This window comes from Carcharhinus amblyrhynchos, chromosome 11, assembly GCF_965287045.1.
Source record: "Carcharhinus amblyrhynchos chromosome 11, sCarAmb.v2.hapA, whole genome shotgun sequence".
Taxonomy (NCBI): Eukaryota; Metazoa; Chordata; class Chondrichthyes; order Carcharhiniformes; family Carcharhinidae; genus Carcharhinus; species Carcharhinus amblyrhynchos.
In genome coordinates this window covers 33,710,319-33,736,246 of record NC_137334.1, presented here as the reverse complement: position 1 = coordinate 33,736,246, position 25,928 = coordinate 33,710,319, and the positions used below count along the sequence as shown (strand labels likewise).

General features: G+C 42.1%; 1 protein-coding gene across 1 annotated transcript in view; it reads right to left on the bottom strand.

Moving 5' to 3' along the window:
• The window catches only part of col5a2b (collagen, type V, alpha 2b), a 272,414-nt gene that overhangs the window by 44,626 nt on the left and 201,860 nt on the right, over nt 1-25,928 (bottom strand). Inside the window, exons 27-40 of the mRNA XM_080198839.1 lie at nt 20,528-20,626; nt 19,904-19,957; nt 19,734-19,787; nt 17,872-17,925; nt 17,106-17,159; nt 11,315-11,359; nt 11,127-11,225; nt 9,926-10,033; nt 9,772-9,825; nt 8,195-8,248; nt 6,859-6,912; nt 2,714-2,767; nt 1,981-2,088; nt 1,819-1,872 (exon numbers count right to left, since the gene is read on the bottom strand). Of these exons, the coding sequence (XP_080054965.1) occupies nt 1,819-1,872; nt 1,981-2,088; nt 2,714-2,767; nt 6,859-6,912; nt 8,195-8,248; nt 9,772-9,825; nt 9,926-10,033; nt 11,127-11,225; nt 11,315-11,359; nt 17,106-17,159; nt 17,872-17,925; nt 19,734-19,787; nt 19,904-19,957; nt 20,528-20,626 (945 nt within the window). The remainder of the gene's footprint in view (nt 1-1,818; nt 1,873-1,980; nt 2,089-2,713; nt 2,768-6,858; nt 6,913-8,194; nt 8,249-9,771; nt 9,826-9,925; nt 10,034-11,126; nt 11,226-11,314; nt 11,360-17,105; nt 17,160-17,871; nt 17,926-19,733; nt 19,788-19,903; nt 19,958-20,527; nt 20,627-25,928) is intronic.

The window sequence follows — 25,928 nt, the reverse complement described above, 5'->3', positions numbered from 1 at the left end:
CCCCCCCGCACCCCCGATCTCACCGTGAGATTCCCAAACTTACATTTGTCTGAGAATCCTGGGACAGCCTGTAGTCCCAGCAATGGCCACCACTCCCAGGGGCGCTGCTGGGACTATAGAGTGCTTGGCCAGGCAGACTAACCGGCAGCTCCCTGAGGCAGGATTTTTTTCGCAAGAGAGGGGAAGAAATCCAGTCTCCAGCGAGTTAACATTCCACAAAAACCTCACCATTCAAAAAATCCTAAACTGTAAAGTGTGCAGAGTTGGTTGACTCTTTTTATATTTAGGATAACATATATCTTAATTGTTGGTGAACAGTTCAGGAAAAGTGCTGATGTCAGTAATAAAAAAGTAAAGATTTTTGAATTAACAAGATAAATCCACAGACTTGGCCTCATACAGGTGAATAGTATTTTCTTTAATTCTCACTCTGGTATATATGGGTTGGAATATTTGAGAACAGCCACATTATCAGTATGATTAATAGCAATGAAGCTTAGTTTGATGTGTAAAAATGATTTAACATTTTATCCTATCCATGTTTAAACTTTTGTTACTCAACAGGTTGAAAAAATATATAAAAGCAAAATACTGCGGATGTTGAAAAAAGAAGTCTTTAGAGGGAATTTTCAACTAATTGGAGGTCAAGTTGTGGTCTGCTGTAGTCATAACTAATGCTATGCTTTTGGCTGCTGAAAGATAAAGGTAGATATGAAAGAGGAAGGGGCCAAGGATAGATCCTTGGTGGCGTGGCAACCAGTGGTAACAGCATGGGACAGAAAGAGAAGTCATTGTGAGTGATACCCTCACAATTGTTAGATAAGAATGGAACCAGGTGAGAGCAGTCTCATTCGATTAGATGAGAGTGGAGAGACGTAGCTAGTGTGATCAGCCATATCAAGGGCTGCAAATAGGTGAGGAATGATGAGGCGGTAGGGGGGATGGTTTACTTCTGTCAAGTCACGTGGTCTGCAATTACTTGCCAACTTTCACAACATCCTAACTTGAATGTATGCTGTTCATGTTTGATGTTACTGGGTCAAAGTCCTGGGAATCACTAATTAGAGCTATTGTGGGAGAACCATCATCAAGTAGCCTTCAGCAGTTCAAGAAGCCTCCTTCTCAGGATGGATAACAAGTACATTGTTACCAATGTCACCCATTGCAACCAATGTGATCTACTTTGTACTGATGTTTGGATGCCTGCATCCATTAAAATTCTCAAGCATTGTTTATGACCAGGTCATTGAGTACATTTTAAAATTATTGGGAAGTATGGATTCACAGACTATTAATTTTCATCCCCACACTTGCAGGCATCACTGTCTTTGGGTGTGGAAAATTTGGATGGCCACTGACTTTCCAAATTTTTCCATCCCGTCTGCAACAATGCCCATTGGTGCCAGGGATGGAAAATCCCATGCATGGTAACTCCACTTTGAAGTAATTCATTGAATGTGAAGTGCATTTGAAAGAAGGCATTTGAAAATTCAAAACTTTTCTTTCAACTTTCTTGTTAAATACATTTGAGACACTTCCTACGAAAGAAGCGATGGATTGAAATATTAAATATAAGCGAGAAGTTGAAAAAAGATAGAGGGCGAGACCTTCCGGCTGTTCACACGGCAGGATCTTCTGGTCTTGCCAATGGCACAGTGCTGCCGCAGGTTTCCCAGGTGGTGTGGGCGGATTCAATAAGAGATCCCATTCACAAAATATCCCACCACTGGCCAATGGCGAGCCACCTCTCGCTACTGGGAAACTCACTGCGGGGAAGCCAAAGAATCTCATCCACAAAATTCAAATGATCATACTTACAGGTGGTCCCTGGGTACCACGTCCACCTTTTAAACCTGGGACTCCAACAGGTCCCTAAGAAATGAATTGGGAAATGTTAAGTTGAACAGTACGTTATCCATGATCATAAACAACTACTAATTATTCATTTCATGCTAGTAAATGCTTTAGTAACTTCCTTACTGGTGGACCAGGGGATCCTGCTAGACCTTGTGGTCCTGGAGATCCAGCATCACCTTTCTGACCAGGCTCACCAGTTTCACCTTTACCTCCAGGCTGTCCATCAGTGCCCTGTTTCAAATGAAATCAGGTAGTTTAATAGGGAGCTATGTTAGAAGGTAGAGAACAAGATTACCTTATGCATGAGTTATACATTTTTCACAATGTAATTACGCTCATACCAGAGTTATAGTTTTCCAAGCAGTAGGTTCGGATAATATTTCCATTTATTGAATTACAATAGCCCACCAATATGAGTACAGTTTCCCAATTAGATTTTCCCCTAATTTTCATATTTAACAAATCCTTGATATATGGGTTTACTAGTGGTACAAGCTGAATACATAACAAGGAAAAGCAAGAATTGAGACTATCCCACTATTTGGTTAGACATCCCAATCCACTCATTACTATATAGGCTAGGATATCTTGCTTGATAAAAGCACACTCTGGCCATTCCACAGTTTCATGTTGTTCATCCCCATAACATGGAGGTATAAATGAATGAGTACACGCTGTTACTAATGTTTACAATATCAACCTTCATGTTTTCCATTTGTTTTTGTCAATGCGCACCCACGTAACTGAATACATGTGATTGATGTGTCATTTGTTTCACAAATGCAACTGTCTTTAGAAAAGTATCTTAAAGAAAGCATGTTATTTAAAGTGAACTTTTCCGTCACAGGAAACTTACAGGTGGTCCAGCAAATCCAACAGCACCAGTGGGACCAGTCTCACCACGAGAACCCTGAAAAACAATGATGGAATTCACTATCACAAAACTTCACAGAATGATTTGAGATTTATAAGCGTCTATTACATAACCTTTTCCTGATCCTAAAGTTTGTGCTATTCTAAAACACATTTTATTGAGTTTTAAGTACAAGAATTGCACCCGGTTATTATTTGAACGATTCTAGGATCTACCAGTCCTTACCATATTTATTGCTTTCATTAGAACTTGGTCGATTTGCCTCTTGAGCTCATTTTCACTTTTCACTTCAAAGGCCTTTGCTAACGACCTCTCCACAATTTATTTGTTTGAAAAGAGTTTTATCTGTCTTTTCTTCTCAGTCCCAACTTCCTATTTGGTCTCGGATCCATGGATATTTGAATCATAGAATCATAGAATCCCTACAGTGCAGAAGGAGGCCATTTAGCCCTACACCGACCACAATCACACCCAAGCTCTATCCTCATAATCTTATGTGTCTACCCGAGCTATTCCCCAATACCAAGGGGCAATTTAGCATAATCAATCCACCTAACCCGCACATCTTTGGACATCAAATCATTTGCCATAATCTCCCCAATTCAAATATAGGTAAGATATGAACATACCAAACCTTCAAATCTTGGAAATGTATATAACTTCTTAATAATCATTAGAAATCTCAATATTGTAAAACATAAAATATATTTTTTTCTCTACAGACTACACCAGGGTGTAAAATAATTGTGACAATATAAATTTCCCATTTTAACTTCATGCTTGTTCAGTGCAGCATTGAAGCTCATGGTAACTAAACCAATCTGCTGAGATTAACAGGGCAACCATAACCAACCAAGGTAAGTAAATTGTCTGCATTTTGGAAGTGATAGAGCAGCTAAAAACTAAGTTAACTTTAAGTTTCTTTATTTGTGTCACAAGTAGGCTTACATTAACACCGCAATGAAGTTACTGTGAAAATCCCCTAGTCGCCACATTCCGGCACCTGTTTGGATCCACTATAGGAGAATTTAGCATGGCCTATGCACCTAACCAGCACGTCTTTCAGACTGTGGGAGGAAACGCATGCAGGTGCAGGGAGAATGTGCAAAGTCCACGCAGACAGTAACCCAAGCAAGGAATCAAGTCCCTGGCACTGTGAGGCAACAGTGCTAACCACTGTGCCACCCCTATTATTAGGTGTTGTAGAATTATGGGGATGGACTCAAATTTGATGTGGAGGCCTGGGTTTTCCAGAAGGTTTCAATACTCCGGGATATCTGTCAGGCCCAAATATGGGTCAGAAACATGCACTGAGAGAAATTGTCACTCCTTGTGATTTTCCCACAGTGGCCTATTGATAACCAGAAGCTGGGTGTGCTATCCAATCAGACACGGCAGGTTGGTTTCTGACGTTGGAGAGCCAGCGAGGGGGCCTTACACTTTTAAAGCAGTAAAAGGATGCCATTCAAGAAACGTGAGGGAGAATATGCTTCAAAATGGGGACGCCTTTTCGCCAACCTTTTAAAATTTAAAACATAAAATAGCCTTCGCAGCTGAGTCACCACTGGGGGATTCTGAGTGGAGGAGTAGGTTCCAGAAGCCCTCTAAAGTGTAGCTACACCCAGGGAGGCAGGGAAAGCATCTAAACCTGCCTGTTACGCTCATCTCCTGCTCTGCTGCAGGGAGGGCACTTCCTAATCCTGGTTACTTCTAACAAACTGAAGACTAATTGGGAAATGTCAGTAAGTCTCTACTACGTATGTTGGGGCATAGCTTCTTTAAGAGAATAGAAATATAAAGACTAGAAGGAGCTGCAGACCATTCAGCCCTTTAAACCTGCTCCACCATTCATTTTGATCATGGCTGATCATCAAATTGAATATGCTGATCCTACCCTTTGCCCCATATCCCTTTAGCCCCAAGAGAATTGGTCACATGATCTCATCAAAGAATCATAGAACCCTACAGTGCAGAAAGAGACCCTTCGGCCCATCGAGTCTGCACCGACCACAATCCCCACCTAGGCCCTACCCTCATATATTTTACCTGCTGATCCCTCCAACCGAAGCATCTTAGGACAGTGAGGGACAATTTTAGTATGGCCAATCAACCTAACCCGCACATCTTTGGACTGTGGGAGGAATCCGGAGCACCTGCAGGAAACCCACACAGACACGAGGAGAATGTGCAAACTCCACTCAGACAGTGACCCGAGCTGGGAATCGAACCCAGGTCCCTGGAGCTGTGAAGCAGCAGTGCTAACCACTGTGCTACCGTGCCGCCCCTGCTATCGTGCCACTGGCATATAAGATGAGCTAGTTGGGAACTGCCCTGAGCAGGCAATCAATGTTTGGAGTGTGCAGCGAGTGGACTGAATAAAGATCTGTGTTCTCTGACACCAGACTGCGGAGTAGTTCTTCAGGAGACATCTCAGTACTGAGAGATTTAACAGCCTCCTACAATTGGCTTTAAGTGATGTTAATTCAGTTTAATCAGCTTTCTGCCACATCCAGGCAAAAGCCCTGCCGACCTTCTCCCCTCCATCCTACCTCCCAGAAAATTGTCCAGGATCAGGATGCGGCATGGGAACTGGTACTCAGATTGATGGCACTACTTTTACTGCCTTCCATTCTCCGTGAGCTGGTAGTGGAGTTGTATTGTCACTGGACTCGTAATTTAGAGACCCAGGGTAACATTCTGGGGACCTGGTGAAATCTGAATTGAATTAAAATCTGGAATTAAAAGTCTTATTGAGAACCATGAAACTATTGTCAATTGTCATAAAACCCAACTGGTTCATTAATGTCTTTTGGGGAAGGAAATTTGCCCTCCTTACCTGATCTGACCTATATGTGACTCCAGATCCACAGCAACGTGGTTGACCCCCATATGCCCTCTGAAATGGCTTAGCGAACAGTTCAGTTCAAAGACAATTAGGGATGGTTGATAAATGCTGGCCCAGCCAGTAATGCCCACATCCCATGAATTAATTTTTTGGCCTTGGTGGGAGCTCAAAATCCAGAAAACATACTTTCAAATCTGAAATCGAATTCTAATTCTTCAACAAGCCTTTTCTACAAAACATTTTACCCAATTCTTGACAAGTTATCTGTTTGTATATGTATACATATAATATATATATGTTTTATATCCAAGATTAGCAGTGCTTCATCGTCATTATGTCTTTCTTTTCCATGTTCTTTCCTCTGCTACTTTAAAAAGTTTATTTATTCATGCTTACTGTGAAGTTACTGTGACAATCCCCTAATTGCCACACTGTGGCGCTTGTTCGGATACACTGAGGGAGAATTCAGCATGGCCAATGTACCTAACCAGCACGCCTTTCACACCGTGGGAGGAAGCCAGAGCACCCGGTGGAAACCCACGCAGACACAGGGAGAACATGCAGACTCCACATAGGCAGTGACTCAAGCCGGGAATCTAACCCAGGTCCCTGGCACCATGCGGCAGCAGTGCTAACCACTGTGGCACCATGCCACCCTCTGTGTTACACATGTGTGGTGACACCAGAATGTATTTAGAAAGATTACTACACACAGCCATTAGAACAAATCATCTTTCAATATTTCAACAAATGTGTCATGCATTTAGTTTTGGGCCTCTCAAAGTTAAGTTTACAGAATTGGTTAGTGTCAGGATTTTGGGGGCATATCTGTGATGTGTGCTCATACCCCATTAATGATTAATGTAGAAAGCTCCGAAAGCTCTTGCTATCAAATAAAACTGTTGGACTTTAACCTGGTGTTGTGAGACTTCTTCCTGTGCCTACCCTAGTCTAATGCTGCATCACCACACCATTAATGATAGGGTTCACCTATGGTACCCACCAGAGGAAGAAGAGAGATTTTTAATCCATCCTTCTAGGCTTAGTTTGGACGGCCAAAATAGTGATATGTCATAGCGGCCTGCTTCCTCAGTTTGTCCCACACTTATAATACATATAACTAGTTGTTTCTGTCTAATGGAGAGTGCTGCCTTTGTTTCTTTGTGGATTTTAGCTAATGATTAAAAATGTTGGAAATCAGATTCCAGTGTTGAACAAGGTAATATTCCAATCTCCATTGCACTTTTTTCTGAAACATTTCACATTTATACATTTCACTTACTGGAGATCCGCGGGAACCCAGAGGGCCAGGAGGTCCAATAGAGCCAGGTTCACCCTACATTGTGTTTAGAAGAAAAAGTTACCATAAATAAGATGAAAATACAATAAATTCAATATTCAGGCCTAGTCAGGCATTTTCAATATCTCTTGTGTTTCTGTTTGTCAGTCAAAAGTAACCAGTTGTAGTGTGGACCAGTGGGTGTGGCTCACCTTGAGGTATGAACATGGAGTCTGGAGGACATCAAGGCAAAGGGAGAATTCTGGGGCTCATATTGGGCATATTAAGAAAAAGATAATTTTAACTGAACAGGTACACACACGCTGGCATGTCATTGAAGTGGTTGTTGTTGTTTCTCTTTCCACCACCGAGTGGTGCACAGGACAGACTTCCATCTCTTCCCATAGCAAGGTTTATCCTGGAACACTAGCCTGTCTCCAGGGCTTATAGCTTGAGGGGTGTCACTGTGCATCAAACATGTCTCACTATCCAGCTCTTATCACCTGCCATTGGTGTGTGCTGGAAGGATTTTGCAGGTTGATACTCAACCTGTTTGACTGAGTCTTACACCCTCCTTAACTATCATGTCCTGAGGTAGAACCCGAGCCTGAGGCTTCTGGCTTTGAGACAGAGACTGTGGCACAAGACCTTCTTCATTAAGGTGGTGACCCAAACTAATTACACCATCAGACAGTCAGTCCACAACAGTTCTCACAAACAGTGGCTTCTCTGAGCATGTGTCAATGGCTCTCTTCATCCTTTACCAAGATGCAGATATGACATCCATTTCTGTCATGCACCCGGGAACACTCAGCCCTACCAAACTGACAGCAGGAAATGGCCACATGCAGGTGATCTTGCACAAGCACGATGGAATTGGTAAGGCGCTGAGACTGAATCGGATGACCCGATTCGAGATATTTCCTTATATGTCGAGGGATCAGAGTCAAAAAGAGGTATAAAGGCACAGCCCACAAGGACATTGTCACTACAGCCTGGGAAACGTGACTTGATCATACACGGGAAGTCATGTGGAAGACTTCAGTCAGCAGACTGAGCACCCAGGAATTAGTTCCTGGTCGCATGTTTTACGAAGCAGCTACTGTTATATGTATATATTATCGCTTGATAGGTTAATAAAGGCTTTCCACATGAAGTGGAAATTTGTAAACAAAGTTTGTGTTGTGTCATCGATACCTAGTGTGGGGTCCAAATCTTAGAGGGGAGTGACACTATTTAAATGTCTTACACTAGCCTACTTAATTTGTAACAGAAACGATCACGAGGATGGTGCAATTTATATATTATTTTACACAAAGTAATTTTGATTATTAATTACCTTATCCCCTGCAGGACCTGCAATACCAGGTGGACCAGGAGAGCCAGGCAGACCCTGTGGGAAAGAAGAATAAGTCATACCATAAGTGATACCATTTGATATCATAGTAGATAACAACCAACAAGGCATTGGAGGTTTCTCCCTTTGAAGCAGACTTCGTAGCAACATTGGTGTCAATATTTATTTGAACTTGGGGAGAAAGGGGAGCGGTGGAGAAAATGGCATGGGGATTTTCAGGAAAATGTGGTTGTAAAGATTTCTCATTTGTTCTGCCAAATTCAATGACAGGATTCCTTTTTCATTGCACAGTCTGGGTTCAACTGTGGGAAGATAAACTGCTTCTTCCTTGTGGGGGCCAGTAGCAACACTTCACAGAGTTACACCAACATTTATAATATAGAATGAGGCCATTCAGCTCAATCGATCAGAGTATTTACACTTCATATGAATGTCCTTCCACATTACTTTGTCTCAATATTAATATATCTGTCGGTCCATTTCTCTATCATCTAGCCTCCACATGGTGACTCCAAGGATGCAGCATTCTCAAAAGCAGAGTGAAGGAAAATGCACTGAGGATTCCACAATCATGAACACAATCACCAAAATGAAAGGCTGATTGTTAGGATAATGTAATAACTTCTGGTGCATTTCTTCTTGTGCTAAACAAGTGAACAAAATCAGTCAAATTCAGGGACAAAACAAGAAGGGCAACTCCCGAAAAAAAGGGAACTGTCCAAAACAAAAGACAAAGCATAAAGGAAACTTAAAACATCAAACCACAATGTGATTAAAGAGGCCAATAATACACTCCAATCCCTGCAGAGCCCAATGGGCATGAAAAGCCTCAATGGAGCGTGTGGATTCTGCGTGCTCCTCCCCAGGGTCACCTGGGCTGCAAACGTAGCCAAGGTAGAGAGACAAACAGTTGGATCGGACAACCCCCTTGGTCGCTCAAGTTTAATCTGTTTTAATTTCTGGTGTAATTGCTTGCACATCAATTAACAGAGTAGCCACTTAACAACTTAATTGGATTGCTAGGTAGACTTTTTATGCTCTACATTAAAGATTTAGGGTGGCATTTTATGGCCTCACTCATCCCGAAACCATAACATCCTGCCTGAGATTGACAGACCTTCCCATTATCTGCCCTTCACCCACTCTGATTCCTGTGGTGGGCAGGATGGTAAAATTCCAGCCTTATTAACTATTTTGCCATGGTGTCATCTTGAGACCAATGCGGTGATTTCTAGTTCCACAGTGAGTCAAGCTCATTGTGGTGCTGACTACAAAGGGCTCATGTCTTGCCACCAGTTGCAATTAGCAGCTTAGGAAGGAGCAAGCAGAAATGATCCCAGCGGCTGTAAGGAAGAGTCCTGTACACAGTGGTGAGGTGGTCTTGTTCCTATCACCCTCCCACCACCACAACCCTGGCCCCAAGCTATATCAATACATTTCATTATACTCCTTTTTTGTACAGATGTTCACAATTCAGTTGAGATGATGAGTAGGTAACTGCTAACATCCTTGAATTAGTTTTAAATATAAAAGAAAAGTAAAATGAAGAATTTACTTACTCGAGCACCTTCATTACCCATACTGCCTTCAGATCCTTTCTCACCTCCAATACCCTGTCAGATGAGAAGAGAAGCAATGAGACAGGAACTGGGCACCAAATAGTTTGAATTAAATATGCATGCATACATTCAATGTGAGAGATTGCTTACTTACTCTTTCTCCCTTAGGACCTGAAGGTCCAGAAGCTCCTCGTTCCCCTGGCATTCCCTGAAGACCTGGAGGACCTGGATCGCCGAGATTTCCTGTAGGTCCAGGAAGACCCTACAATCATGGAAACAATCACCAAAACGAGGTGCTGATTGTTAGGATATTAGAATAACTTTTGGAGTCATTGTTTACAAGTCAGTTAACAGAGTAGTTACTTAACAATTATTTGACAGAATTTTTATGGTTCACATTAAACATTTACTGCCTATTCTGCCAACGTGTTATCTTGAGACCAGTGTAATGATCCCTTTCAAATTAAAATTAGTTCATGACAAGTAAGAAAGTGATTTCCAATTCCACTGTGAGTCAAGACGTAGCTCGTAGTGGTACTGATTACAAAGGGCAAGGTTTAAGCCTTGGTCTGTTCTGAATTGTTTCATCAGGTGAGGTAGGGGTTCAACAAATTGCCTCAGCATCCCTGGACTCAGACTGGAAAATAAATATCAGCAAGGATTCCAGATCTCAGGAAACTTTCTCTAGTAACTATAGTGGTAAGGTTGGGTATATTAACATCAAGTAGGAGAGGATTGAGCTCAGCTATTGATGCCTCGTGCAAATCGTTTACTGGAATCAGACATGGAAACTGAGCAGTTGGGTGAGATACGAAGCATTAGTAATATCGGTGGGCTTCTCTGGTACAAGTTAAAGTTATCTTGGAAAGAGTGGAGCAAGTCAGGAGGAAAACCTGCAATTATGAGAGGCATGTATAGAATGGACAGTCGGAGAGTTTTTCCCAGAGTGGAAATGTCAATTACTCTGGACGTAGGTTTAAGGTAAAAGGGGGGAAATGAGAGGCAAGATACAGAGACTGGTAAGTGCCTGGAATGTGCTACCAGAGGAGGTGGTGGAAGCAGATACAATAGATAGTAATGTTTAAGAGGCATCTTGACAGATTCATGAATAGGCGGGTAATAGAGAGATACAGACTGCATAGAGGCAAAAGGTCTTTAGTTTAGAAAGGTGTTACATGTCGGCACAGGCTTGGTGGGCAATATGGCCTGCTTGTGTGCTGTACTGTTCTTTGTTCTTTATACTGAACTCTCCCATGTCCCTGAATATCCCAAACTGCTTCCCATCCAATTAAGATGTACAGTCAGAGTGAGAAGATGAGTGAAAGTTGGCTGATATAATCAATGTTTAACCATACCTTAGCTCCATCTTTGCCAGCAGCACCCGGAATACCTCTTGGTCCTTGAAGACCTGGAGGGCCAGGCAAGCCACGTTCTCCTGGAATTCCACGTTCACCCTATAATAATTCATTGTGAAATATTAGCCGTGCACTATTATCGCAAATCACTTCCTACACGTTTTACAGTAAGCTGCAATTGTACTTACTCTTGGACCCAACTGGCCTAATGGACCAAGGTCACCTGGGATGCCCTGTCAAGAGATAAATTCAGACAAAAGGATATCAACATTTTGCATTTACAACATAGCATTTTCTAATATTATTCTTCTCTGTAAAATCAAACAAAATATTTTACTCCTTAGACTTTCAGAACTGCAGCTTGAAATTGCTCATGTTTCTTTTAAGACCCGAAATAATGTAATTTGTTATTTGTTTAGGAGATGCCGGAATTGCTCACTAGACCAGTACTTATTGCCCATCCCTAATTGCCCTCAAGAAGGTGGTGTTGAGTCACCTTTTTGAACTACTGCAGTATATTGTGGGTAGGTACATGTACACTGCTGTTATGAAGAGGGTCCAAGGGTTTTGATGCAGTGAACATGTGGGAACAGCTACATGGTTCCAAGTCAGGTTGGTGAATGACTTGGAGTGGAACTTGCCAGTTGTGGTGTTCTCATGCATCTCCTGCCCTTGTCCTTCTAGATGGTAGGGTCACAGGTTTGAAAGATGTTGTCGAAGGAGCCATGGAGAGTTGCTGCAGTGCATTTTGTAGATGGTACACACTGCTGCCACTGTGCATCGGCGGTGCAGGGAGGGGCTGTTTAAGGTGGTGGTGGATGGAGTACCAATTAAGTGGATGCTCAGGATCCGGTGACGTTCTGAATGGTGTTGAGTTTCTTGATTTCCATTAGAGCTGCACTTATCTAGGCAAATGGGATTCATTCCATCCCCTCCTGTCTTGTGCCTTCAAGATGGTGTTTTGTGCAAGTTGTTGTGTATCAGAGAGGACCTTTTACCTACCTGCAGGATATTTGCTTTTCCCATTACGTTAGTCCTTAATGGCTAGAAGAGGATTTGTACATATTACACGTAGACCATTCTACCTTTTGCTGGCTCACTTGGAATGTTAAAATTATTTATTATTCATTCATTTTATTGGTCATTATCCAAGACATTCCTAAGTTATTTTTAAGTTGTTTGTTTTTATATCTAAAATATCTCAATTAAGGAAACAGAAAAGTTTTCCCTTTCTAGGAGAAAATGGAACAAGGATTGGACTTTTGTTCCTTAATCACAAAATTTAGACTCTGTCCATGAATTATGCTTTTGTCTGTAGACATTTTTCTATCTGATATTTTTTGAAGAATTCTATTAATAAACTCAATGTACTCGTGTTCCCGCTATATAAAGCAAATTGCCACTCATTCATTTGCGCATCACAACCGAACCCAGACATTAAGAATGCACAAACATTTTCAATTGCCTTTTACCAGTATAGACATGACAACTACCTGAAGTGCATAATATGTTCATCGTGTAACCATATAATTGAAATCTTGATGTATCGTAGAATCATAGAATCCCTACTGTGCAAAAAGAGGCCATTCAGCCCATCGGACCCGTACTGAACACAATCCCACCCAGGCCCTTTTGATTTGATTTGATTTAATTTATTATTGTCACATGTATTAGTATACCATGAAAAGTATTGTTTCTTGCACGCTATACAGACAAAGCATACCGTTCATTGAGAAGGAAATGAGAGAGTGCAGAATGTAGTGTTACAGTCGTGGCTAGAGTGTAGAGAAAGAACAACTTAATGCAAGGTAGGTCCATTCAAATGTCTGATGGCAGCAGGGAAGAAGCTGTTCTTGAGTTGGTTGATACATGACCTCAGGCTTTTGTACTTTTTTACTGAGAGAAGAAGATGGAAGAGAATATGTCTGGGGTGAGTGGGGTCCTTAATTATGCTGGCTGCTTTTACGAGGCAGCAGGAAGTGTAGACAGAGTCAATGGACGGATAGCAGGTTTGCATGATGGATTCACGACCTTTTGTGGTTTCTTGTGATCTTCAGCAGAGCAAGACCCATATCAAGCTGTTTCAGCCATATCCCCATAACCCCACTTATTTACCTTGCTAATCTCCCTGAAACTAAGAGGCAATTTAGCATGGCCAATCAAACTAATCTGCACATCTTTGGTCTGTGGGAGGAAACTGGAACACCCAGAGGGGACTCATGAAGACACAAGGAGATTGTGCAAACTCCACACAGACATTATCCAAGGCCAATATTGATCCAGTGTGGATCTAGATAGGCTGGGCGAATGGGCCAGGAACTGGCAAATGGAATTTAATGTTGGCAAATGTGAGGTTGTCCACTTTGGTAGGAATAATGGTAGGAAGGATTATTACTTACATGGTGAAAAACTGCAGCATGCGACGGTGCAGAGGGACCTGGGGGTCCTTGTGCATGAGTCGCAAAAACCCAGCCTGCAGGTGCAGCAGGTGGTCAGGAAGGCGAATGGGATGCTGGCCTTCATAGCGAGGGGGATTGAATATAAGTGTAGGGAGGTCTTGCTGCAGCTGTATAGGGCACTGGTGAGGCCGCAGCTGGAGTACTGTGTGCAGTTTTGGTCTCCGCACTTACGCAAGGATATTTTGGCCTTGGAGGGAGCGCAGAGGAGGTTTACTAGGCTGATACCGGAGTTGAGGGGGTTGAACTATGAGGAGAGGCTGAATAAACTAGGCTTGTACTCGTTAGAGTTTAGAAGAATGAGGGGAGATCTCATTGAGACATATAAGATGATGAATGGGATGGATAGGATAGAGGTGGAGAGGCTCTTCCTGCTCAGAAAGGACAGTAGGACTAGAGGGCACAGCCTCAAGATAAAGCAGGGGGGCGGTTTAGAACGGAGTTGAGGAGGAACTTCTTCACTCAAAGGGTGGTGAATCTCTGGAATTCTCTGCCTGTTGAAGTGGTGGAGGCTGCCTCGCTAAATATTTTTAAGACGCGGGTTGATAGGTTTTTGATAGGCAAGGGGATTAAGGGTTATGGGCAGAGGGCGGGAATGTGGAACTGAGCCACGACAGATCAGCCATGATCTTATTGACTGGCGGGGCAGGCTCGAAGGGCTAGATGGCCTACTCCTGCTCCTATTTCTTATGTTCTTATCCCTAGTCCCTGGCACTGTGAGGCAGCAGTGCTAACCACTGTGCTACCATGCTGTCTGTGAATATACATCCTTGAAATTGAAGAAAAAGGCATTTCTTGCTCAGACCTAACCCCATTCAATGACAGTGTGATCTCTAATTGGCTTCGACCAGTAAAGAAGTTTCTATCAGCGCCATTCATAAATTTCATACCTCATTGTGGGGAATAGAATACAATGCTTCCAAAGTGAGCTGCTATGAAGCAACCGTACTTGAACATTGACACTGAGTATAAAGTACTGTTCAACTGGATCTTCCCATATTCCACAGGGTCGCATAGGTCAGAATTATACTCGGGGTCTCAAGTGGAAATGTTAGTTTGTTGGTTTCTAGTATTGCTCAAAGTTGCATCGGAATCTAATTTAGCCCCTGTGCATCACAGCACTTTTGAAATGAGCACTTTCATGGTTTCTTATCTAATGTAGTTCATTAACTATAGAAACATAGAAACTTGAAGCAGGAGTAGGCCACCTGGCCCTTCGAGCTGTCTGCTCCGCCATTTATTTTAATCGTGGTTGATCATTGAATTCAATATCCCTGATCCCCCTTCTCTCTATATCCCTTGATCTCTTTAGCCCCAAGAGCTATATCTAATTTCTTGAAATCAGACAACACTGTGGCCTCAGCTGCTTTCTGTGGTGGTGAATTCCACTCATTCACCACCCTCTGGGAGAAGATATTTCTCCTCACCTCAGTTCTAAAAGGTTTACCCCTTATCCTCAAACTGTGACCCCTAATTCTGGACTCCGCCATTGGAAACATTCTTTCTGAATCTACCCTGTTTAATCCTGTTAGAATTTTATAAGTTTTTATGAGATTCCCTCTCACACTTCTAAACTCCAGTGAATATAATCCTAACCGACTTAGTATCTCCTCATATGACAGAGCTGCCATTCCAGGGATCAGCCTGATAAACTTTTTCTGTACTGCCTCTATAGCAAGAACATTTTCCTCAGACAAGGACACCAAAACTGCACACAATACTCCAGGTGTGACCTAACCCTATGCAATTTCAGCAAAATGCCTATCCCTATACTCAAATCCTCTCGCTATGAAGGCCAACAAATCATTTGCCTTCTTTATTGCTGTAACTGCGTGCTTACTTTCAGTGATTGATGCACAAGGACACCAAGATCTCGTTGAGTATCCACCTCTCAAAATTTACACCCATTAAAGTAATAATCTGTCTTCCTATTATTGCTACCAAAGTGGATAACTTCACATTTATCCACATTAACATAAGAACATAAGAAATAGGAGCAGGAGTAGGCCATCTAGCCCCTCGAGCCTGCCCCGCCATTCAATAAGATCATGGCTGATCTGTCGTGGCTCAGTTCCACATTCCCGCCCTCTCCCCATAACCCTTAATCCCCTCGCTTATCAAAAACCCATCAACCCGCGTCTTAAAAATACTTAGCGAGGCAGCCTCCACCACTTCAACGGGCAGAGAATTCCAGAGATTCACCACCCTTTGAGTGAAGAAGTTCCTCCTCAACTCCGTTCTAAACTGCCCCCCCTTTATCTTGAGGCTGTGCCCCCTAGTCCTACTGTCCTTTCTGAGCGGGAAGAGTCTCTCCACCTCTATCCTATCCATCCCATTCATCATCTTATACGTCTCAATGAGATCTCCCCTCATTCTTCTAAACTCTAACGAGTACAAGCCTAGTTTATTCAGCCTCTCCTCATAGCTCAACCCCCTCAACTCCGGCATCAGCATAATAAACCTCCTCTGCACTCCCTCCAAGGCCAAAATATCCTTGTGTAAGTGCAGCGACCAAAACTGCACACAGTACTCCAGCTGTGGCCTCACCAATGCCCTATACAGCTGCAGCAAGACCTCCCTACTTTTATATTCAATCCCCCTCGCTATGAAGGCCAGCATCCCATTCGCCTTCCTGACCACCTGCTGCACCTGCAGGCTGGGTTTTTGCGACTCATGCACAAGGACCCCGAGGTCCCTCTGCACCATCGCCTGCTGCAGTTTTTCGCCACGTAAGTAATAGTCCTTCCTACCATTATTCCTACCAAAGTGGACCACCTCACACTTGCCAACATTATACTGCATCTGCTATTCATATGCCCACATACTCAGCCTGTCCACCTCATCTCTGCATTCTTCTCATGGCTCACCCTCCCACCCAATTTTTTATCAGCTGCAAATTTGGAGATAATATATTTAGTTCCCTCTGATATATGTAATCTGAACAGTTGGGGTCCTAGCACAGATCCCCGCGAAACTCCATTAGTCACTGATTGCCAATTAGAAAATGACCCATTTATACCAACTCTTTGCTTCCTATCTGTTAACCAGCTTTCTATCCATCTCAAGACATTACTTGCATTTCCTTGTGCTTTCATCTGACATAATAGTCTGATACTTGTCAAAAGCCTTATGAAAGTCTAAATAAACTGCATCCACTGATTCTCCTTGGTCAACTCTACTAGTTACATCCTCAAAGAATTCTAATAGATACCCTTTTGTAAATCCATGCTGGGTGCCTGGCCCTTTAAGTAGCATTTGCGCAGGGTGCATTTTCAATGACAGAACTTGTTCACTGTGAAGTGATACACAAACCTATTCAATGGATCGAGGATGTGGAATGTCACTAGCCAATAGGACTATATGACACCAGGATTGCATGCACACAGCTCCTTCTGGTGCACACAGGTATGCCTGTGTGGGCACACCTCTCAAGAGGGTACGCCCATGGGAGTGTACCAGGTAGCACTGCAGATCATGTAGAGGATGATTTTCTTTGATCATTTTGAATCAGATCTTATCTTACCTCATTGCCAGGCTTGCCAGATTCACCAGGAGGACCCGGAGGTCCAGGCAAACCCTGTGTAAGTTAAAATCACAGTTAGTGCAACTTGGTTATCACTGCCAATGGATTTCATCAAATATATTTAATAACCAACATTTTTACAGACTCTGTTAAGCAAATACTTGTTTGTAAAAGATTCTTACGCTGAAAGGTTAAACATTTGCGATGAGTTGGTTGATATTTTCTGAACAAGAGGAAAGGAAAGATTTGCATGACCAATGAACATTCTAAAGCTCTTATTTGAAGACCAGTGACTTTTGTAATATATGAAACATGGCAGCCAATTTGTGCACAGCAAGATCTCACTAACAGCAATGACCAGATCATCTATTGTAGTGATCTGGAGTGAGGGCCACTGGGAAAAACACTCTTGCTCTACTTTGAATAGCGCCATGGGATCTTTAACATCCATCTGAGAGACCTTAGTTTAATGTCTCATCTAATAAAGTCACTGACCATGTGACACTCCCTCAGTACTGCACGGGAGTGTCCATCTAGCTTGTTGTACAAAGCTCCAAGGATAGAACTTATTCCCACAACTTTCTGTCAATGGTGACAGTGTGACCAACTGAACCACAGCTGACAAGATTTATAGAATGCAAATCTAGGCCTGATCAATTTGTAGAACTATTCTGTTTTAAATACTGTTTTACACATTTTAAGCATTTAGTGGAGGACCCCACAATTATACAATGAACTGCCAACAGAGTGGATTCCTTCTACATACCTGGAATCCTGGTGGACCAGGAGGGCCTTGTTCTCCTCTATCTCCAGCTTGACCCTGAGAAAAGTAACACCAAAAACACATCAGAAGGATGATTGATTTTGTGCACTATTTAAAATGGGTCACATGCTTCCTTTGAAAGGGTATGTGGAAAAGCTGTTTGGAAACATAATGGCCGGGATTCTCCCAAAAATATTCAAAGTCCCCAACGTGCAGGAAAATGAGAGAAAATACGACTGGTTTTCTTCAGTGTGATTTCCAGAATGAATCTCTGACACTCCGTGTATCACAGAGTACTCTCGGAGGATCTCCTCTGAAAAATAGGGTGCGGGGCCTATTCGCATCTGAGAGGCATGTAGCAGAGTGCTGAACAGGCCACTTCAATATGCCAGCACATTTCAGTGCTGAGATCGGCGCATGCTCAGTGCGTTCCCCCACCCACATTGCCAGCCTCCAGATTGCTGGCCAGGCCAATCGCTGGCCAAACCCACAAACCCCCATCGCTGGCCTTCTGACTGCCCCGCCCCCTGATCACTGGCCTCCCGAACCTCCAAGGGCTAGCCTCTTCTTGGACAGTTGCGACATCACCACCCCACCACCCCCCCCACCCCCCCCCCCCACCCCCCCCCACCCCCCCCGCCCCCCCCCGCCAAAACACCCGATCCTGATGACCAGCTCTGATGTCTGACCCCCTCATCCAGCCAGACCCGATCTCAACCCTGACAGTCCCAACCGTACTCCCCCAGCAGCCCTGACCACCTCCCCCACAGCCAGATGGCCAGTCCCGATCGCCCTCACTCCCTCTCTGTCCCTCTGGTCCCAGTGAAGACTGGCAGTGGGTTGTCGTCCCCATCGATTGCATCCCCCAATAGCCCTGCCCTGCCCCCTCTGGCCCTGCCCCCTTAGCATTGCCAGTGTCTGGCGGATAGTGCCAAAGTGCCCCTAGGACAATGCAAGGGTGCCAGGCGGACACGGTCCAAGGAGCACATCCCTTATCCCCGACCTCCCAGGGGAGCCTCAATAGTCTCTTTTCCTCCCTGCAGGGTCAGGCTGCCTATTCTTCATTAGTACGGAGCAGTTGTAAAGCCCGCTGGAGGAAACCACTCCTGGCAGGAGGTGGGGAGGCATTGGAGGGCTCAGAGAATTCCATCCTGAGCCCACTAATGATTTGGAAATGTCAATTGCCACGACAATTCCACATGATAATCAGCTCCACGCTGATTTTCAATGCAGAGCTGATTACATCAGAAATCTTTGCCTGGGAGAAGCGCGGAGGCCATGATGCCCAGCGGGAATCCCATGAACAAGCACTGATGTCTCTTGACCAGCTATGCTTCTCAAGCAGTGCAGTGGGCTAGGAGAATCATCCCCAGTATTCCTGAAATTGGATTGCATGTCATTCTTACAAATATTAAGAGTTTGTGGCATTAAGAAAAATGTATACTTTTGGTAAAATAGGTCCTATTTGGTTTCATCGAATGTTTGAACAGCAAGATTGTTTACATATTTATTAAAAATAAACACCTCATCTGAAAAATTCATATCCTATTAGTTATTTTGTAAGGCCCTAAGAGGACAATGATAAACATCATGTTCTAATAGCATATATCATTCTGAAGAAAACTACAGCATCTATTCGTAAAGCAGCATTTATAAGAAAGTCATTGCATTCATTAGTTTAAAACAAAGAGAATGATATATTATTTTCAATTTTTTATTGTCCTACTATATTGGCAAGAGAACTACAGCTTTGATTTTGTGAAAAGTGATGAACTGATTTCTGTTTAGAAGCAAATTTGATATCTACCCAGTATTTGCATTAAAGGTACGTGGATGCACAATCCCTTGCAAAGATGTATACTTACTGTTGGCCCAATATGACCTTGAGGTCCAGCTTCCCCATCTTTGCCAGGCGTACCCTAATATGAGAATGGAAAAAGAAACAGAATTCAAAAATGAATGGCCATTATTTTAACACCATTATGGTAGCATTTTGTGAGCATATTCTGTAAATCATTAAGAATATATTACTTACCCGCTGACCTGGGGCACCAGAAGGACCTTTCTCACCTGTCTTACCAGGATCACCCTATAGTAAAAGTACAAGGATATTAATAGAACTCACAAAATAGACGAAGTACAACTGTAGTAGCAGAATGCCACCATTACTGCACAGGTACACAAGTGGATCAACTTTTGTTCCTGGGCTTTGTTTTCTGCAATTGTTATAACCCCATGTTAAAGATTCAAATCTAGAACTGCATTACAGGTTTCCACTTAATGTTTACATAATTGCCAAGTTATTTAATAGGATTGATCATAATTGTGCTTTTTCTTCATGAGCTAGCTGATATTCATTGATTGGAAGTGGGAAGCGACAGGTCCTGACACACACAACAAGCTCCCCATTGGCACAGTGCAAAATAGGCCATCACAAGGCTTTTGGATTTTCACTCATTAAAGTTAATCATAGAATCCCTATAGTACAGATGAGACCATTTGGCCCATTGAGTCTGTACCGACCACATCCTACCCAGGTCCCATTCCCTTAGCCCCTCACATTTATCTTGCTAATGACTCTTGACTGAAATTCAATCGAGTAACTTTGTGATGTTTCATGCCAACATAACCCGCATAAAATGATAAAATTTTTACTTACACTGTTACCTCTTGGTCCCACTAAACCCATGGAACCAGGTGGGCCTCTTAACCCTATTGGTCCCAGTGAGCCTGGACGTCCTTCCTCACCTGGAGGACCCTGGTAATAGGAACAATGAAATAAATAAGAAGTGCAATGATTGTGATGCTATCTCATAAATGGCATGTACTCTGCACAACTGGAATCAGTATCATGATAAACAACAGCATGTCAGATAAGATCTTTAGAGTTTATGTATATAAATGGGTCTATATATGGGCCAAATGCGGGCAATTGGGATTAGCTTAGGGATTTAAAAAAAGGGTGGTATGGACAAGTTGGGCCAAAGGGCCTGCTTCCATGCTATAAACCTCTATGACTTTCTATGACAATTTGTTAACAATATTGTCCGATTTGTTGTGGATAATTTGGGTCACTAATGCCTGGGATATTAATTGTGGGGTTCCAATGATGGGAATGCCTAGCGTATTAGAAGGAGGTAGATAGATTCTGTTTTGTTGGAGATGGCCATTATATTGTGTGGTATGAATGTCACTTGCCACCTATCAACCCAAGCAATATAATAGTAGATTAGGGCTGTGCGTGCCAGTTACTGTGGAGGACCTGGAAAAGCTGAATGTGAGGGCAAATAATGATGGAATTACGTAGAAAGGGGACTTGAGACTGTGCATCACAGAAAGAAAAGAGATTGTGCAGAAGAACCTGGAAATAATATCAACAAGAGTTAACATCTTCCTCAGCATACCAAAGTTTTATATGAGTTCCATAAGAGAAAAGCCTGTATAGGACAGTTGACGTGTAACAAAGGTTCGGAAAAAGATAAACCAGTTAAAAAAAGCCACAGCAAAAGATGAAGTTGCAGTGAGAAAGAAATACAAGTGTTTTCAACATGTTCTGCTTTTATTTCAAGAAAGGAAATGCAGTCTGTTATAAGTTCTTGAGGGTGCATGCGAACATGTCAAGTTTCTTTGACTTGCAAATGAAAGTCTGTCTGAAAAGAAATTGTCTGTGTTATATTTCTCTTTTGTGTCAGGACCACCCACAATACTGTTAACAGATCCAACGCCATTTAACTCTCGGTGGGTTTGTATTTGATATTGGAAACATTTTTAATGAATGCTTTTTCCCACAGATGTAGGTTGGAGCTTGTTAGTTGGTTGCTCTGGCACTTTTATTCTATAACTTTATGCATTACTTGCGCAACGCATCAGTCATGTTCTTTTTCATTTTCAAGCTGATTGTAAACTGTGCTTACATTAATTAGTCTCGTGATTTGGGAATATCACATAAAATGTGGAACTTTGAATTTGTAATTCATTACTGGAATCTATTTCTAAGTTGCATGAAGGTGTGAATATGGTTGATTGAATGTATTAATTTCAATTTAAGATTGTTCAACCAGAACTACAATAAACACTTGAATGGCAAATTTAAGTTAAATATACTGGCGTGGATTTATTTTGACTAAAATTTATTTGTGCAACTGTGAAAAATGTTATATCAATTTGAGCTTTTCAAAGTCACTGGTTTTGGTAATTGGAGTATAGCTGAAAATTCATACTGCTTTATGCAGCTTAAATTAAGAATGTGTGACCTAATTCTAAGCACAGTGATCACATGGCTGACTGACTGGCAAGGGAGAAGCATTCAGAAGTTGTTCACTAATCTATAATGGAGGAGAGGAAAACAGTCTGTCCCCTTTCATTACGACAAGTTGAAGAATTACTTTATTTTCAACCTATGTCTATTTTTAAAAAAATCTTGTGTGAAAGTTCAGGAGCTCTCAGGATGTGAAAAGTTCCATCTTCCTCTGTGCATTGGTGTTAAAGATTTTGCTTAATTGTGAAGCCTAGCTGTTTCCTTCAGTATTTTCATAGTCACTAAGAAAGTTCATTAAAGGAAGTAAAAGAAAATGACAAAAGAAATGACAAATTACTTGGGTCTTTGTGTAAGATGCGCTATTTTAATTATTTTGTTTGTCTCTATCTGCCCCAAATCTTCCAGATCATTGCAGGCACACACATGACGGAAGATACACAGTACGACGCTAAAGAAGTCCTAAGGTATAGACATACATGGAAATTGCACGGAAAGTTCAAATTTCCGATAGGCAATTTCCTGCTCCTGCTGAATGAATGAGAATACATCTGCACAACTTACTTTGTTACTTTCCCAAGAGAGATTTAATTATTCCACAACATTCTCCCCAAATCAACCACCATCCGACTACCCTCATGAACAACTAATCAGCCCCCAACTCACCTACCCCTCAACTACCTTCCAGCCACCTGATTATCCCTGTCTTCCTGCGACTAGATCAACTCTCACCCTGACCGGGCTACCCAACTCACCGAATTATCCCACCCACCCACTCTCAGACTAAAAGTCAGGACCTTCGAATATTTACCAGAATAAGACAGCCAGTGCTGTAAAAAGGGAGCATGTCCTTTCTTCCTCCAAGTTCTTGGGGAGATGGGGTGTAATGATTTCAGTCAGATCACTGAGATTGGCCTATTGCAATATGAACTCCTTGATTAAGGAGCCAATTGATGGGCTAATCAGGGAATCTTTTGCTTGTATTTAACTGCAAGCATCCCTGACACTCCCAAAGGTAGACTGCTGACTGATAGCACTCTGTACTGCTGTTGGAATTGTAAATAAAGGGATTTTTGTGAAAGGTCTTCTGCCTCCAAAGACTTATTACATTGGCCACCGCCCATTTCTCAGTAGATCCCAGAAGACGTGGACAGCAGTGTCTGGTTCGCAAGCAGTGGCAAATGCACTGGTCCAGGTTTCCCACCTAGTCTTTTTCCGGCCAACCCATGGTTCAGTTTAGTTCAGTCGTGAAAGAATGCCTTGAAACTAACAGTAATTCTAGTGTAAGTAAATCCTAACTTACGCAGCATTCATTTCATTAATTTTAATAAATCAGAACATTTCCAGAAAACTTATTAATAACCTAGCAAATCTTTAATACAGAAATATGAGAATTATATTTGACAGTTTGTTAGTGTGCACAACCGCAACCAAGGATGATAAGACGTACAGTACAAATGGTGTAGTGTATATGGTTTCATGTAGATATGACTTTAATGTAAGAAAGGGCAGGGGTGGGTTTAATGGGTTTATGTGAGGGGATTATATAAACGTAGAGAGAAAAGTTGTCACAGAGAAATGTAGCATGTTGGTAAATATAAGTAGAGTATGACAAATCTTTGAAGATTGTAGTGCATTAGTGAATATGATGATATCTGGAAAGGTAAAATTAAAAGCACTTCAGTCGAATGCATGAAACATTTAATAAAAGAGACAATTTAATTGCAAAAATAGAAAGGAAAAGGGTTGATCTAATAATCATAGTACAGAGATGGTTGCAAATTTGGGAATCAAATATTCCGGGGTACTTTTTTCAAGAGGACAGTGGAAAAAGTTATGCGAGATAGTGGCTTGGGAGTGGGGCAGCCTTACTATTAACAAATAAGGATAGTCGTGAGGAAGGATCTCAACTCAGAAAAACAGGAAATAAAATCATTATGGGCGGAAATTAGAAACAACAAGAATCAGAAAATGTCAGTTGAGAGTAGTTTATATCCCCTTTAACAACCACAATACTATTGGACAGAATATGAATCAAGAAACAGGAGGAGCTTGTCACAAACATAATGCAATTATTGTGGGAGATTGTAATCTTCTTGTAGACTTAACAAATTAAATAGGCAGAAATAATTTGAGAACTCAGCAAGGACATTTGAAATTGGTGCAGGATTGAAATATATATTTTTCTTTTGTTCCAAGGGTTTAACCTACATGGTAGAAGTCCTAAATTTACAGAGTAGACACACATAATCTTGAAGAGTGAAAAAGGCTTGTTTAAGTGTCATGATCTGAAGTCAGTGAAATTCCCAGCCCTTTAAACATGGGAAAAAACAGGCTGCAGCTTCTAGTTAGAGTATTTTTAAAAACTGCCTTGATTGATAGGCCATCTGGTATAGATTAGGAAAAAATATCACAGTCAATTCCTACAGTTTCAAAAATGTTAATTGTTGATAGGTTTTAAGGATGGTGGTTATTGTAGCCAAGACTGTTGTGAATCCTTGGCTGTGTTTCAAAAGCTCAAAAAGCACATTTCAGTGGGGGAGGGGATGGAGCTGAGTTCACATTGTTATTGACAATTTAAAAAGGGCATTAAAGGATTAGCTGCCTGACTTGGTTACTGAATTGATGTTTGTTTGTCATTTTTTAACAGATTGATGGCTTGAGAGGATTTAAAATCTTTGAATGGGTTTCATGAATTAAAGTCAGAAGAATTAGATTGTAAGAATTTGCTTCCACAAGGCTGCTGATGTCTGCCTTTAGTGGATACTGAGTGAGTGGCTATAGAGGTGGCATTGGGGTCTAAGTCAGCATGGATGTGACCAGAGGTTTAGTTGGGCATGGGACAAAGGGGGAGGAGGGTACAAGTTGGCATGGACATGAGGGAGTGAGGGTGACTCAGCCTTACAGTTTTTAAACAACAGGGGCAAAATCCCAGAGAACTGAGGAGGGCCTTCTAACCCACCTGCCTCCACATTCAATGTCTACTGTAGCCACCAGTCATCTGCTTCTGGGCTTGTTCCTGCCCCTGTTCCCCCAGTGCAAAGATTGCCTGAGATGGGGCTCATTATATCGAGGTGGTTCTAACAATTCCTGACTTGAGCAATTCATGTTGGTAATGAAAATCCAGCCCTATCTGGCAAATGAGGCAATTAGCGATTTATGGCTATTGTGGGATTAGTAGAAGAAAATTACAGTCTTGAGATACAATGCCAGTAAATCTCAACAAGTGGCACACATGATGAAGTAACCACTGAACTTTGAAGTAATCATGAACATGATGGAGATGGTGACGTAGTGGCCGTGTCATTGGCTAATAATCCAATTGTCTGGAGACACAAGGAAGCAGATGGAATTTAGAATCAATTTACAAAACCTGGAATTGAAAGCTGTTCTCAGTAAAGGTGAGATCAAAACCATTATCAATTGTTGTAAAAATCCATTCGGGATTGTTAATGCCCTTCAGGGAAGGAAATCTGCCATGATGCTCACATCCTATGCAAGAAAGAAAAATAACCAAAGGCATCGATCTGTCTGAAAGAACTGATCATTAAAATGTTCATGGGAAAATCACAAAGAAAATGAGAACACAAAGAATGCAACAATAGCTTTAGAACTTGCAGTGAGCTAGAGCTGACAGGTTCTAGTCTAATGGAAAGAAAGCATCTAAAGATTTAACAAACTTGGAAGGGCTGGTCAACTAGGCAATTAAACTTCTCATGTAACCCTTGGAGATAGTGTGCCCATGGGCTTTTTTTCAAAATGTGGATTCAAGTCCATGAATCCCAGTCTAACCCCAATGTAGGGG